Source organism: Otolemur garnettii, unplaced genomic scaffold, assembly GCF_000181295.1.
Source record: "Otolemur garnettii isolate 467f Iridium unplaced genomic scaffold, OtoGar3 scaffold00117, whole genome shotgun sequence".
Classification (NCBI taxonomy): Eukaryota; Metazoa; Chordata; class Mammalia; order Primates; family Galagidae; genus Otolemur; species Otolemur garnettii.
In genome coordinates, this window is record NW_003852512.1 from 71,444 (window position 1) to 85,936 (window position 14,493).

Sequence of the window (14,493 nt, forward strand, 5' to 3'; positions counted from 1 at the left end):
CAAACCTCAAACTCCTGGGCTTAAACGATTCTCTTGCCTCAGCCTCCCAAGTAGCTGGGACTACAGGTGCCCGCCACAATGCCTGGCTATTTTTTGGTTGTACTTGTCATTGTTGTTTGGCAGGCCTGGGTTGGTGTATGTGGCTGGCGCCTTAGCTGCTTGAGCTACAGGTGCCGAGCCTGTAAGTATATATTTTTAAATTAAGGTTTTTGGTCACCTTACATGATCTTGGGACACATATTTTTCTTCTCTGTGGCTAGGTTCTCTACTTCCTCTCTTCCCCAATGTGGCCACATAGACAATGAAAAGAAAAAAGGGTGAAAAGAAAAGAAAAAGAATGGTATTTTTTTTGCAGTTTTTGGCTGGGGCTGGGTTTGAACCTGCCACCTCCAGTATATAGGGCTGGCGCCCTACTCCTTTGAACCACAGGTGCCACCCAGGGTGATGGTATTTTAGATTTACATTTATGCTGAAGGGAAAGAGAAAGCTGAAATGTGATGGAGATGCTCTGTCTACGTGCAAAGAACATTGCAGGGGAGAGCAGTGGGATAGGACATGGAAGTAGATACTACAAAAGAGATGAAATGCAAACAGATGGGAAGCTCTCGTTTGTGGGTTCAGAGGGTCTAAGCACACTAGAGAGTAAAGAAAACTGATAAGCAGCTGGGGCAGAGGAAGGCGGGGTGTTGCAAAAAATGGGGAAAAGGGCGAGAAAAAAGTAAAAGGGTTACAGATGACAAACATATGTAATGGATTACATATAACAACTTTCAAGTGGCCATTGAATCAAGGCGGGTCATAAAGCAGAGAGGACTGCGTGGAGGAAATGTCTGCCAGTGAAGGACCATTTAGTCTACAGGTCATATTTTTAGTCCCTATTTTGATGCCAAGCTCTGTGGTGGGCTCTGAGATACAATAGTGAGTAAGGCACAAGAAGCTTCTTGTAAGAAGCTTACATTCTACTGGAGTTAGAGTAAGAAGGTTGTGTTCCAGCGGACCCAAAGTGAAAGGACTTGAATCCTCAGACATCTTCAACAGGATCAGACCCCAAAGTTGGAAGTCTGTGACTGTGGAAGAAGTCATTTCAACATGGAATTGTGGGATGACCCACCTGAGAACACAGTGATTGGAGTTGTGATCAAGTGTTGAGCATGGGAATAGGGTTAAGTTAGCAACTTAGGAGACTGGGCAGAGAAGCTGATCAAGAAGAAATGAATGTGTATATATAGTATTTTGTTCCTTATTATCTCTATATCCTGTAATAAAGCCATTGATTGGAAGAATACTACAAATGTAAAAGTGAAAGAAAATAAGGAATGATGTGATACTATGAGTATAGTCTTCTGAAGTGATGTTTCTCCTTATATTCCCACTGTTTTGAAAATGAGAATAATCTCCTCTCCTTTTCCTGTTATTCTTTCACCTCCTCTTCCCTCCTTTTCCTCCTCCTCCTTGTCCTACTTCTTATGGTAGCTTTTCCAAACTGTCTTCTGTTTGGGCAACAGTCCAGATCCCATTTTGTCACTCCCCAGAAATCTCCTCGGATAGGATTTATTTCAATGGTTTCTCCAAAGGAGTTGTAAAAGTGAAGAGCTTCTAGACAGATTACAGGGTCTAATCTCTAGTAGCATTAATATGTATAATGTAACAATAAATGTACTGTACTTTAGTTTCTGTCATGAGCTAATTTACTTGTAACACTTAACATTTTACATTTGCCTTATTGGTATCTCACTAAAACAGTGCTGGTCTTTCCATAGATTCTGATGACACTTTGTTGGTGTGTATGAGTTTGGCTGGGGGCAATGTGTGGGATGACAGAAGGCACTGGTTTTGATTTGAGGATAGTTTTTAAATTTTAGTTTTAGGCTCGGCACCTGTGGCTCAAGTGGCTAAGGTGCCAGCCACATACACCTAAGGTGGTGAGTTCAAATCCAGCCCAGGCCCACACAAACAACAATGATGACTGTAACCAAAAAAAAAAAAAAAATAGCCAGGCGTTGTGACGGGCACCTGTGGTCCCAGCTACTTGGGAGGCGGAGGCAGGAGACTTGCTTGAGCCCAGGAGTTGGAGGTTGTTGTGAGCTATGATGCCGCAGCACTCTACCCAGGGGGACAGCTTGAGGCTCTGTCTCAAAAAAAATATTTTAGAAAGAGCGAATAAGAGCTTGTAGATAAGTGATCCTTGGGATCTTTTCCCTGAAGCTCATAGAATGATGTAGTTAAAAGACCATGGCCTTGATCCATTAACTAAGAGGTCAGTCAGCCATTAGTTCAACCCATGACTCCTAAACTTTCATTCCCATTTCCATGCTCTAGAACAAAATTTGTTTTACTGCTCTTATTCACTTCTCCTTATTTCTCTTTGAGAATGTACTTTTAAAAAATTTCAAAATAAGCTCAGTGGTTAGGGCACTGGCCATATGCACTGGAGCTGGTGGGTTAGAACCCAGCCAGGCAGGGCCTGCTAAAACAACAAAGACACAATAACATCAACAACAAGAAAAATAGCCGGGCATTGTGGTGGATGCCTATAGTCCCAGTTACTTGGGAGGCTGAGGCAAGAGAATCACTTAAGCCCAAGAGTTTGAGGTTGCTATGAACTGTGACACTATGGCTTTCTACTGAGGGCAACATAGTCAGACTCTGTCTCAAAAATTTTTTTTCGAAATAACCTTAAGAATAGTGTTGCTTCTGTTATAGTATAGTTTAGCTCATTTAATATATGATGCTTTCAGTTTCTGATCTAACTGTAACCTTAGAAAACTGATTGACATAATGATAATTTGAATGTCTTTTAAATGTATATGCATTTTCCTTTTAGTGTTCATTTAAGGAATTTGAAATTTAACTTTTCTTTTTTTCTTTCTTAAATTTTCTAGCATTATGAATTCCTTTGTTATTATTATTTTCCTCTCTGGAATGGTAGCTATGATCACCTTAAGGACTCTCCGTAGAGATATTACCAGATATAATCAGATAAATTCTTCTGTAAGTAAAAATGCATATTCGTTTCAACAAATACTTGAATGCCTACTCTGCCTAGTCTCAATGTTGTATTTCTAATATTTCTACTTAGAGTATAGCATCTTGAATATAACACGTTTGATGTCTAGTAATTTTGTATGTTATACCAAATCAGTTATACATGGGCACAGAGAAAAGTAAAATTCATTGGAAATAAAGAAGGGGAGGGGAGAACTCAAATCAGCTAGAAAAAGTAAAATTCCTATAGAAAGAGTGAAAAAGACAAGAACAGATGCTTTTCAAAATAAGATAGATTAATGGCCAATAAATATTATGAAAAAATGCTTAACATCTTTAATCATCACAAACCACAGTGAGAAAGCACTTGGCTCCAATAAGAATGGTGTTTATCAAAAAGTCCCAAAACAATAGATGCTGGTGTGGACGCAGAGAGAGAGGAACACTTATACACTGCTGGTGGGACTACAAACTAGTACAACTTCTGTGGAAACTAGTATGGAGATAACTCAAAGAACTAAAAGTAGACCTACCATTTGGTCCAGCAATCTAAATAGTGGATATTTACCCAAAGGAGAAAAAAAACTTTTATCCAAAAGACTTATGTACTTGAATGTTTATTGCAACACAATTCACGATCACAAAGATTTGGAACCTCCTGTGTCCATCAGTACATGAGTAGATTAATAAAATGTGGTATGTGTATACTATGGAGTATGACTCAACCATGAAAAATAGTGAACTAATACCTTTTATAACAATGTGGATGGAACTGGAGGCCACTCTTCTAAGTGAAGTATTGAAAGAATTGAAAAACACATAGCCCATGTGTTCACTATTAAATTGGAACTAATTGTTCAGCACTCATGTGTATCTATGGTAGTAAAACTCAATGGAATCCAAGCAGGTGGGGAGGAGGAGGGGATGGATAAATTCATACCTAATGGGTACAGTGCCATGCTATCTTGGTAGTGGGCACACTTATAATTTTGACTCAAACTGCACAAAAAGAATCCATATAACCAAAACATCTGTTTATACTGTTTAACTCTTGTAATCATTTGTGTATTGGTAAATTTTTAATTTCTATAACATTGGTTTAGTTTCTTATGTAAATTAAATCATTTTGCTTTCTTCATGAAAAGCAATCCAGTTGTATGTTTGATGTAATTAACACCTTTCCTCCAATGCAAAACTTAGAGTAAGGGAATGATTCATTTATGTGGTAGGATCATGTACCTTACAGAGTCCTGCTAAATTCATAATGAGCCTTTGGTTTCCAGTTAGTGTGTCTTTAGAGGAAAATTGCATTCTATCTAACCTTTAGAGCTCTTATAACTTTCTTTCATAGTAACTGTATAATTATTAAAGACTTTTTCCTGTGCAGGAAGACGCCCAGCCAGACTTTGGTTGGAAGCTGGTTCATGGAGATGTCTTCAGGCCTCCAAAGAATGGAATGTTGCTCTCAGTCTTCCTGGGTCAAGGAGTGCAAGTTTTCATCATGACATTTATTACTTTATGTGAGTAGGCTCAGATATATCTTAAACATTCATACTAAAACAGCAACATATGCTGAACTTTGATTCGTGTGTGCAGAAAGACTTCAAAATTTATATGCTGACGTTTACGGAAATTTGTGTTTTTGTAGAACTTACATTTCTGTCTTCTCAAATTAAGATAGGAGCCAATGTTCCTATATCAAGAACCTTCTATAGCTTCTTCAGTTCTGAAGAGCCTATTGTGAACTCCAGTACTTATATTCCTTGTTTTGCAAAAGAGATGCATTCTTGAAAATCAGTCCATGAGTACAGTCGTATTTTTCATGGGCTAAGGGAGTTCATGATTCAAACGCAAGCATTTCAATATGCTATGCCAAGCTCAAGTGCTGGCCCTTAAGTGTATAAATGGAATGGCGTCTTTAGTAGGCTCACAATAGCTGATGTACCCTATCTGCCTTCATTTATAAGCTAAAAATGGAGCTTAACGATTTTTGATAGCTGGGTAGTAATTTTCACAAACAAAGCTGCTGTAAAAGGTGGCTTTATGTATTTCAGATGTCAATGATAATTTCAAAATTCACCTCTTAAGGTTATATTTTCCTGGGATCAAGTCTCACTTTGATTTTTTTAATTCTCTACTTTGAATACAAGGAAATTTCTTTCTTTCTTTTCTTTTTTTTTTTGCAGTTTTGGCTGGGGCTAGGCTTGAACCCACCACCCCCAGTATATAGGGCCGGCACCCCACTCTTTGAGCCATAGGTGCCACCTCCCCCCCCCTTTTTTTTGAGACAGAGTCTCACTCTGTTACCCTGGATAGAGTGCCATGGCGTCATCATAGCTCACAGCAACCTCAAACTCCTGGGCTTGAGCAATCCTCTTGCTTCATTTAGCCTTCTGAGTAGCTGGGACTATAGGTGCCTGCCTCAATACCCAGATAGTTTTTTTTTCTATTTTTAGTAGAGGCAGGGTCTCGCTCAGGCTGATCTTGAACTCCTGAGCTCAAGCAATCCACAAGCATCAGCCTCCCAGAGTGCTGGGATTATGGGGCATCAGCCACCGCGCTTGGCCAGAAATTTTCAGAGGAAAAAAATAATTCGCTCTTTTGGAGTGACTACTAAAGTAGGGAAGGGGAAGATATTTTATTTAATTTTGGTTTTCATAGTGAAATTAAAGACTAATTGAACTTGAAATTTTACTTCCATTTACTTTGAATTAAATATCAGACCTATTTATTAAGGAAAAATTGTGAGGCCAAATGCAGTGGCTCATGCCTGTAAGCCCAGCACTCTGGGAGGCCCAGATAGGAGGATCGCTGGAGCTCAGGCGTTTGAGATCAGCCTAAGCAAAAGCAAGATCCCATCTCTACTAATAGAAAAAGTAGCCAGGTGTTGTGGCAGGTGGCTGTAGTCCCAGCTACTTGGGAAGCTGAGGCAAGAGGATCTTTTGAGTCCAAGAGTTTGAAGTTGCTGTGAGCTGTTAGGTCATGATACTCTACCCAGGGTGACAGAGTGAGACTTTGAAAAACAAAACAAAACAAAAAACCAAGACTCACAAATTGAGAAAGAGTTAACTAAGTGAATAAATAACATTTGTTTGCAGCATCCATCCCTTAAGTACTCCTGTTAGAGAATTTCCTTGTGTGCTATTTCATATGTCTTAGAAGGGTTGTGCTTAATTTCTTATAAAGTCCTGTGTAATTCTGAGACTATTATTGTCACTGATTTCCTATTTCTTTTTTGTGCCTTTAGTTCTGGCCTGCCTTGGTTTTCTTTCCCCTGCCAATAGAGGAGCTTTAATGACCTGTGCTATTGTGTCATGGGTCCTTCTGGGAACCCCGGCTGGATATGTGTCTGCTAAAATGTATAAGAGTAAGTATTATAATAATTATTGTAATTATTATAAGGAAGTTGGTGTTAAATGTAGAAATTAAAAGGCTTTAGGCCAGGCACAGTGGCTCCCTATCCCTCTTCGGAGGCTGAGGTGTGAGGATTGCTTGAGCCCAGGAGTTAGAGATCAGCTTGAGTAAGAGTGAGACGCTGTCTCTCCTAAAAATAAAAAAAAATATTAGGCTGGGTGTGGTGGCTCAGTCCTGTCATACTAGCACTCTGGGAGGCCAAGGCAGGTGGATAGCTTGAGTTCATGAGTTCAAGACCAGCCTGAGCCAGAGGAAGACCCATGTCTTAAAAATAACAGGGTGTTACAGTGAGTGCCTATAGTCTCAGCTACGTGGGAGCTAAGGCAAGAGGACATTTGAGTCCAAGAGTTTGAGGTTGCTGTGAGCTATGATGCCATGGCACTCTACCCAGAGTGAGACTCTGTCTCCAAAAATAAAAAAGAAAAAAATAAAGGCTGTAAAATAAAAAATTGAACAAATTGCATGGGGAATTTTAGCCAACCTATCAAAATATATTACTTGTGCTTTGGTTATTCTAAAGTATTTGTGAAGCGGACTAAATCAAGTTGCTACAGTCACTGTTCTGTTTTTTACTTCCTCAGCATTTAAAGGTGCTAACTGGAAGACAAATTTCCTGCTGACAGCACTATTATGTCCCGGGTTAGTATCTCACGTTCTTTTTTCTCTATGCAATTTTATTCTTCCTTATACTTCATCTTGGAAAAAATCATTATACACTATAATGAAGAGTAGGAAGGAGATGAATGACCACTGTGCTTTCTGAAGATGCAGTACTTTCTTTCTGTTGTGTCTGCATTCTTTTCATCTTTTCGTACATCTGACACGGAGGTGACGATGGTGCTGTGGTATTCGATGTTGATCTTTGTTTCTGAAGCAGATTTCATAAATGCTCATCTCATGCATACATCTTGCATTATAAATCATGCTGGAGCAGCAGCTTATACATGACATTTACATTTTTTTCATTTTTATTTAATTCTCCATACACTGGTAATATGCACGACATTTTGTTATGTTCCTTGTCACTGCCTTCAGTGATTACTTCTTCCCATCTCACTGAGTTACTGTAGCATCATTAGTGGCTGCAGTTCCAAGGTACAGTCAAAGTCACAGTGAGGGTGGGGGTGATGTGTGCAGTGGCTGTGAGAGTACCTCATCCAGTGTCCTAATTATATAGATGCAGAATCTGTGGCCAAACCTGGGAGCAACTTGTTCCAGGTGACATGTGAAGTCAGTAAAAGGACCAGGCTATATATAACCCCAACACACCACCTCCCCCACATTCTATCCATTCCCCTTCCCACAAGACTCCACTGATAAAGCACTAAATTGTTTAGGGTTTTATGTCTAAATTCCTCACCATATTTTTGCCATCATTAGTTTGGACTTCCATAACAAAATACTAGAGACTAGATGGCTTAAACAATGGAAATATATTTTCTTACAGTTCTTAGAGGCTGAGAAGTGCAATCAGAATGTTAGTATATAGTTGGGCTCTGGAATGGGTCTTCTTTCTCACCACCTTCTCTCTATGTCCTCATGTGACAGAGAAAGAGAAAGAGAGAGACATAGAGGGATAGAGAGAAAAAGAGAGGGAGAGAAGTGAGCTCTGTCTTTATAAGGGGATTAATTCCATCATGGGGGCCCCATTCTCATGACCTCATCTAACCCTAATTAGATCCCAAAGCCCCATGTCCATATTGGGGATTAGGGCTTCAAACATATGAATTTGGGGGGACACAGTTCAGTCCATACCATGTTTAATTCATTCATAGCAAGGAAAAATTTTCCCTTGATATGTTCTAAAGGACAGTCTTTTTGTTTTGTTTTGTTTTCGAGGAAATAGTAAAGGATTGTATCTTTTTCTTTTCTTTCCTTTTTTTTTTTTCTGAGACAGGGTCTCAAGTTGTCATCCTAGGTAGAGTGCTATGGTGTCACAGCTCACAGCAACTTCAAACTCTTAGGTTTAAGTGATTCTCTTGCCTCAGCCTCCCAAGTAGCTGGGACTACAGGCGCCTGTCACAATGCCCAGCTATTTTTTGGTTGTAGTTGTTGTTTGGCGGGCCTGGGCTGGATACAAACCCACCAGCTCCAGTGTATGTGGCTGGCGCTCTAGCCACTTAGCTACAGGCACTGAGCCTCTTTTCTTTCTTTCTTTCTTTCTTTTTTTTTTTTTGAGACAGAATCTCACTCTGTCACCCTGGGTAGACTTCTGTGGCTTGATCATAACTCACAGCAACCTCAAACTCTTGGGCTCAAGTAATCCTTCTGCCTCAGCCTCCTGAGTAGCTGGGACTACAGGCACTCACCACAATACCCAGCTAGTTTTTCTATTTTTACTAGAGATAGGATCTCCCTCTTGTTCAGGCTGGTCTAAAACTCCTGAGCTCAAGTGATCCTCCTGCCTTGACCTCCCAGAGTGGTAGGATTACAAACAGGAGCCACTGCACCCAGCTGTAATGGACTATACCTTAATTATTATGTAGTACTTAAATTTTTACTTGTAATAAAGTGCCCATGTCCTTGATGCTAAAAGTGTATTGCAATAGGGAAAACGAGCCTATACTGAAAGTTATAGAGTGAATTCAGTTACATGGACATTATATATCAATAGGTGACAAAGTGAGAGTAGATAAATTAATAATGTTCTGTGACTGCATATAATAGCATAAGTGATGCAATTCAGTGATACATTCAGTAGACTGATAATCTTTTAATCTTCATGTCACTTGTTTCCCCCCTAAACTCCAGGGAAAAAGATAACTCATTGAAAGAGTTGAACATTGCAAATTTGCACATCAGATACATGTACCTCAGAATTTTTGACTTATTTAAAATGAGCATAATGCATCCCCCGAAAGAATCCCCCGTCCTCCTCACCACCTTGGGTAGAGCCATCTCCTTTGTCTATAACTCTTTTCAAGGGAACTAGAATAGGCAGTGGCCTTTGCTGAGGTGAATGTTTGAACACATTTATGTAACAAAGTGATGTCCTTGACAATATTCAGATATTAGTTGGTTTAAATTCAAAACCCAGATTAACACAAAACTGAATACATTTGGCCGCAAAGTGCCATTGTGCAAAAATCATTATACTGCATTGTAATACAAGGGATATTATGTGTAAGAACCAGCCAAGAAATAATCTCCCCTTTTCTGCATTATTTAGTTACTCATTCAATATTCTTATTGTGTTTTTTTTTTTTTTTTTTTTTGAGACGGAGCCTCAAGCTATCCCCCTGGGTAGAGTGCCATGGCATCACGCTCACAGCAACCTCCAACTCCTGGGCTCAAGCGAGTCTCCTGCCTCAGCCTCCCAAGTAGCTGGGACTACAGGCGCCCGCCACAACGCCTGGCCATTTTTTGGTTGCAGCCATCATTGTTGTTTGGTGGGCCCGGGCTGGGGATTCGAACCCGCCACCTTAGGTGTATGTGGCTGGTGCCTTAGCTGCTTGAGCCACAGGCGCCGAGCCTTGGTTTTGTTTTTACTACATTTAAGATATAATACTAGGAACTGTGTAGGAAATGTAAATAGCCCCCGAAACTCTGCCTTCAAATAATTTATGATTAGGAGGTTCTTGATTAGGGCAGGAGGATGAGATGATAGGATATGTAAAATAGTAGCAATTCTATCTTATAGTAAGTACTAGGAATTGTTAGAGGGGTATGACTACAGTGATGTTGGGGGCTAGAGGTGGAAAAGGCAACTTTTCTTGGGGCACCTGGGAAGGTTTAGTGAAGGTCATGATGCTTAATCTATGGTTTGAAAGATACTTAGAACTTGGACCCTTCTGTGCTTGATTCTGTTTCCTTTCGTTTCCTTTACAGCTTTGTTTAATCTGTTATTCCTCTCTTGCATATCTACTGTACCTCACCACTGAGGCCCTCCTTTTTTTTTTTTTTTTGCAGTTTTTGGCTGGGGCTGGGTTTGAACCCATCACCTCTGGTACATGGGGTCAGCGCCCTACTCCTTTGAGCCACAGGCACCACCCACTGAGGCCCTCTTTTATGATTAAGATATTTCAGATCTTCTTTAAGATTGTTTTAGACAGTCTAATTCCCTTTCTTTTCCACATAAATTTTAGCATGATCTTGTCAACATGTGCAAAAGAAATCCTGGTGGGATTTTGATTATGAATGCATTAAATCTATAGAGTTATTTGTGGGCCATTGGTGGCTTCATAACATGGAGTCTTCCAATCCATGAATATGGTATATCACCCCATTTATTTATGTCCCCTCTGAAGTCTTCCATCAGTGTTTTGTAGTTTTCAGCATACAGATTCAGCACACATTTTGTTAAATTTATACCTCCATATTTTTCTTCCTTCCTTTTCCTTTTTTGATGCTATAAATCATACCTAAAAAAACAAATTCCAATTATTCATTTCAGGTATATATTGAAATATAATTGATAGCAATGTATTGCCCTTGTAGCTTCTCACCTTGCTAAACTTGCCCATTAGTTTTTGGAGATTTCTTGTAGCATCGACAGTCATATCAACTGTTAATGGAAAAAGTTGTATTTCTTCCTTTCCAATCTGGATACCTTTTATTTCTTTATGTTGCCCGATAGCACTGGCTAGACTTCCAACACAATGTTAAAAATTGGTGAGAGTGGAAATCTTTGCCTTGTTTCTGATCTCAGAAGGGAAGCCTCAGTCTTTTATCATTAACTATAATGCTAACTGAGATTTTTTCATATATGCATGTTGTTAGCTTAAGGATGTTCTCTTCTATTCATCCTTTGCTGAGATCTTTTTATCAGGATTGGATTCTAGATTTTGTCAGATGCTCTTTCTATATTTATGGAGATGATCATATGGTTTTTCTTTTTTAGTCTGTTAATATGGGGAATAACATTGATTTAGTTTTTATTGTTGACCAGCCTTGAGGTTGCTGTGAGCTATGATGCCACAGCATTCTACTGAGGGTAGCAAAGTAAGATTCTGTCTTAAAAAAATTAAAAGCAAAAAATAAAATATTCTTTAAAAAAAATCATCTTAGCCTGGTGCAGTGGCTCATGTCTGTAATCCCAGCACTTGGGAGGCCTAGGTGAGTGGATTGCCTGAACTCATGTGTTCAAAACCTAGCCTGAGCCAGAGCGAGACCCTGTCTCTAAAATATAGCCAGATGCTGTGGCATGCACCTGTAGTCCCAGCTATGGGGGAGACTGAGGCAAAAGAATCACTTGAAACCAAGAGTTTGAGGTGCTGTGAGCTAAGACGCCATGGCACTCTGATCAAGTGAGAATCTGTCTCAAAAAAAATCATTTTGTCAGTGTTCAATGAGTGCAGTATCATCTTATACCTCTCTTAGGTTATTGATGATATATACGTATAAACATATACATACATTGTGTGTGTGTGTGTATATATACGTTTTTTCTCAATGAATAGCATCATTTCCTTCATGTTGACTTTCCTTTTTTTATTTGGTCTCTTATCTTCCTACTGCAGTCTTCCCTCAGATATCTGGCAATTGTTAGCCATATGTATGTATATGATTAAAAGTGTGGGAGTAAAATACTAAGTGAATACTATGGGCATGTAGGGAAGCTTATAGAATTGGAGCTTCACTATAGGTTAATGTGGGTGCAGTGTTCTTTTTTTTTTTTTTTTTGAGACAGAGCCTCAAGCTGTCCCCCTAGGCAGAGTGCCATGGCATTACAGCTCACAGCAACCTCCAATTCCTGGGCTCAAGCGAGTCTCCTGCCTCTGCCTCCCAAGTAGCTGGGACCACAGGCGCCCGCCACAACGCCCGGCTATTTTTTTGGTTGCAGCCATCATTGTTGTTTGGCGGGTCCGGGCTGGGGATTCGAACCCGCCACCTTAGGTGTATGTGGCTGGCGCCTTAGCCGGTTGAGCTATAGGCGCCGAGCCGGGTGCAGTGTTCTTTGGAGACTCCTTTATGTCAATATCTTTAAAGTTTAGGAGGGTAAGGCAGGAGGATTGTTTGAGCCCAGGAATTTGAGGTTGTGCTGAGCTTTGATCATTCCACTACTCTCTAGCCCCAGCAATAGAGTGAGACTCTGTCTAAATATACAGGGTTTAAGCCTTGGGCTTGTCATTTTCCCTGGAGAAGTGTCTTCCAATTTCCTCTCTGGAGGGTGAACAGCTGACCATCAGCATTCTGGGAGGTGTACTGGGGAAAGCGGCTGAGTGTCTTGATTTATAACATTTAGGATGCATATGGGTCACTTACATACCTCTCCTTTGAGTATAGAAGCTGGGCCTTTAACTATGTCTGGTATCTTCCAACCCAGAGAATAAACCTTTAGACAATCGCTGTAGTTTAGAGTGAGGAAAGTGTTAGAGGTATCTAATTCTCAAAAAGCTTTCACAAATTTCTCTTCTTTTAGTCACCTCTCTCCTTTTCCCTTTACTCACAAAATACCTGTTGCTGCCAGTTTTTGAGCTTTTTGTGAATTCTGTAGTGCAAATTGGGTCATTTCTTAGCTTTCTTCACTGCCTGCATCGTTTCTGGTTTCCTTCCCCCTCATTATCTGCTCTCCTGTCCTCCCTGTCTGTATAGATTTTAGAAAAGAAATGTGTTTTATAGTTTTACTGTGTTTTATAGTTATAGGAGAAGAGAGTAAGATTAGAAGTGTATGTAATCACTTTACCAATTTAGCCTGAAGTTCTCCATTTTAGTGTTTATTTTCTTCCCACCTATAATAATAAATTTTTCTGGTAGAACATTTAGAAATGTAGAAAAGTAAAAAGATAAAAATAATACTAATAATGATCCCCAACTAGCCTATCTTTTTGAGAGAAACTTTTGTTACCTTTTTAGTGTTTTTCTCTAGGCATGTAAATTATGATCACCTAATGTATACAGTTTTGTTTTAGCTTTATTCACTTAACATTGTGTTGTTAAATGTTAAGTCTCCATATTTTATGTAATCATTGGGAATTCTCTGACATCATTTTTTGCTGTTGTTGCAGTTTGGCCGAGGCCAGGTTCGATCCCGCCACCCTCGGTATATGGGGCTGGCATCCTACTCACTGAGCCACAGGCGCTGCCCTCTGATATCATTTTTAACAATTACAAAATATTCCGTGGTATTTTTAGGGTGGGTGATAGATCACCCTTATGTAATGCTTATTATATGTCGGAGATTATTCTAAAGGCTTCACAAATATTAACCCATTTAACCTTCCCACCAACACTATGAAGTAGATATTCTTGTTACTACCCCATTTTACAGATGAGGTAGTAAGGCATAGGGTAGTATTGCCCACTCGGCTAGTAAGTGATAGAGCCAGAATTCAAATCCAAGCAGTCCTGTTCGAGAGTCTGTTTTTGATCACTATACTAGATAATGCTTCTATACTTACATACTTATTTGATTTTCATGTATTGTTAGTTTAGATTGTTTATATTTATGTTAATTATGAGTTATGCTTTGACAAATATCTTTTTTGTGTGAACTTTTGCATACTTCAGTTTATTTGCTCTTGTCATTGCCTGTCCTTTTTTGTGCCCATCTCATTTCTCTCCCTTTCCCAACCATCTCTCTTCATCTTTATATAAGACCCATCCTCTTTAATTCTAGCAATTTGGGTCTCTCTTCTGAAAAATATTCTTCAAAATTGACAGATGACCTTTCTTCTTGCCAAATTCATTGTCTCAGTTCTTTTTCTCTTTGATCAGTCTGTAACATTTTATTCCTCTTTCTAAACTGCCCTTCTCTCTCACTGTTCCTATCATTGAACTCTTCTAGTTCTCTTACCTCTTGTTTCTTTCAGTTAACTCTTTTTTCTCCATCTTCCTGACCATGGAATGTAAACCTTTCTCCTAGTTACATCCTCATATTTTGGCTCTTCTCTTTCTTCCTCCTCCTCACACTCTTTTCCCTCCTCTTCTTCCTCTTTTTCTTCTTCTTGTTTTTGCATGTTCTCTCCTTGCATCCATTCTCATGATAAGGTTCAAGTACTATGTCTTCAGAATTAAATTTATTTCTTTTTATCTCAAACAGATCCTCCCCAATAAAGTTTATATTTCTATTAATATTATTACTACTGTTTTTGTCACATAGGTTGAAAAACTTATTCAACCTTAGTCTTACCTTTCATTCTTTTTTTTTTTTTT

The 14,493-nt window shown here is 39.3% G+C and overlaps 1 protein-coding gene across 1 annotated transcript in view; it reads left to right on the forward strand.

Moving 5' to 3' along the window:
* LOC100945497 (transmembrane 9 superfamily member 2-like) overlaps positions 1 to 14,493 on the forward strand; it is an 85,199-nt gene that overhangs the window by 53,641 nt on the left and 17,065 nt on the right. Inside the window, 4 exon segments of the mRNA XM_012809920.1 lie at positions 2,883 to 2,991; positions 4,373 to 4,505; positions 6,233 to 6,352; positions 6,981 to 7,038. Of these exon segments, the coding sequence (XP_012665374.1) occupies positions 2,883 to 2,991; positions 4,373 to 4,505; positions 6,233 to 6,352; positions 6,981 to 7,038 (420 nt within the window).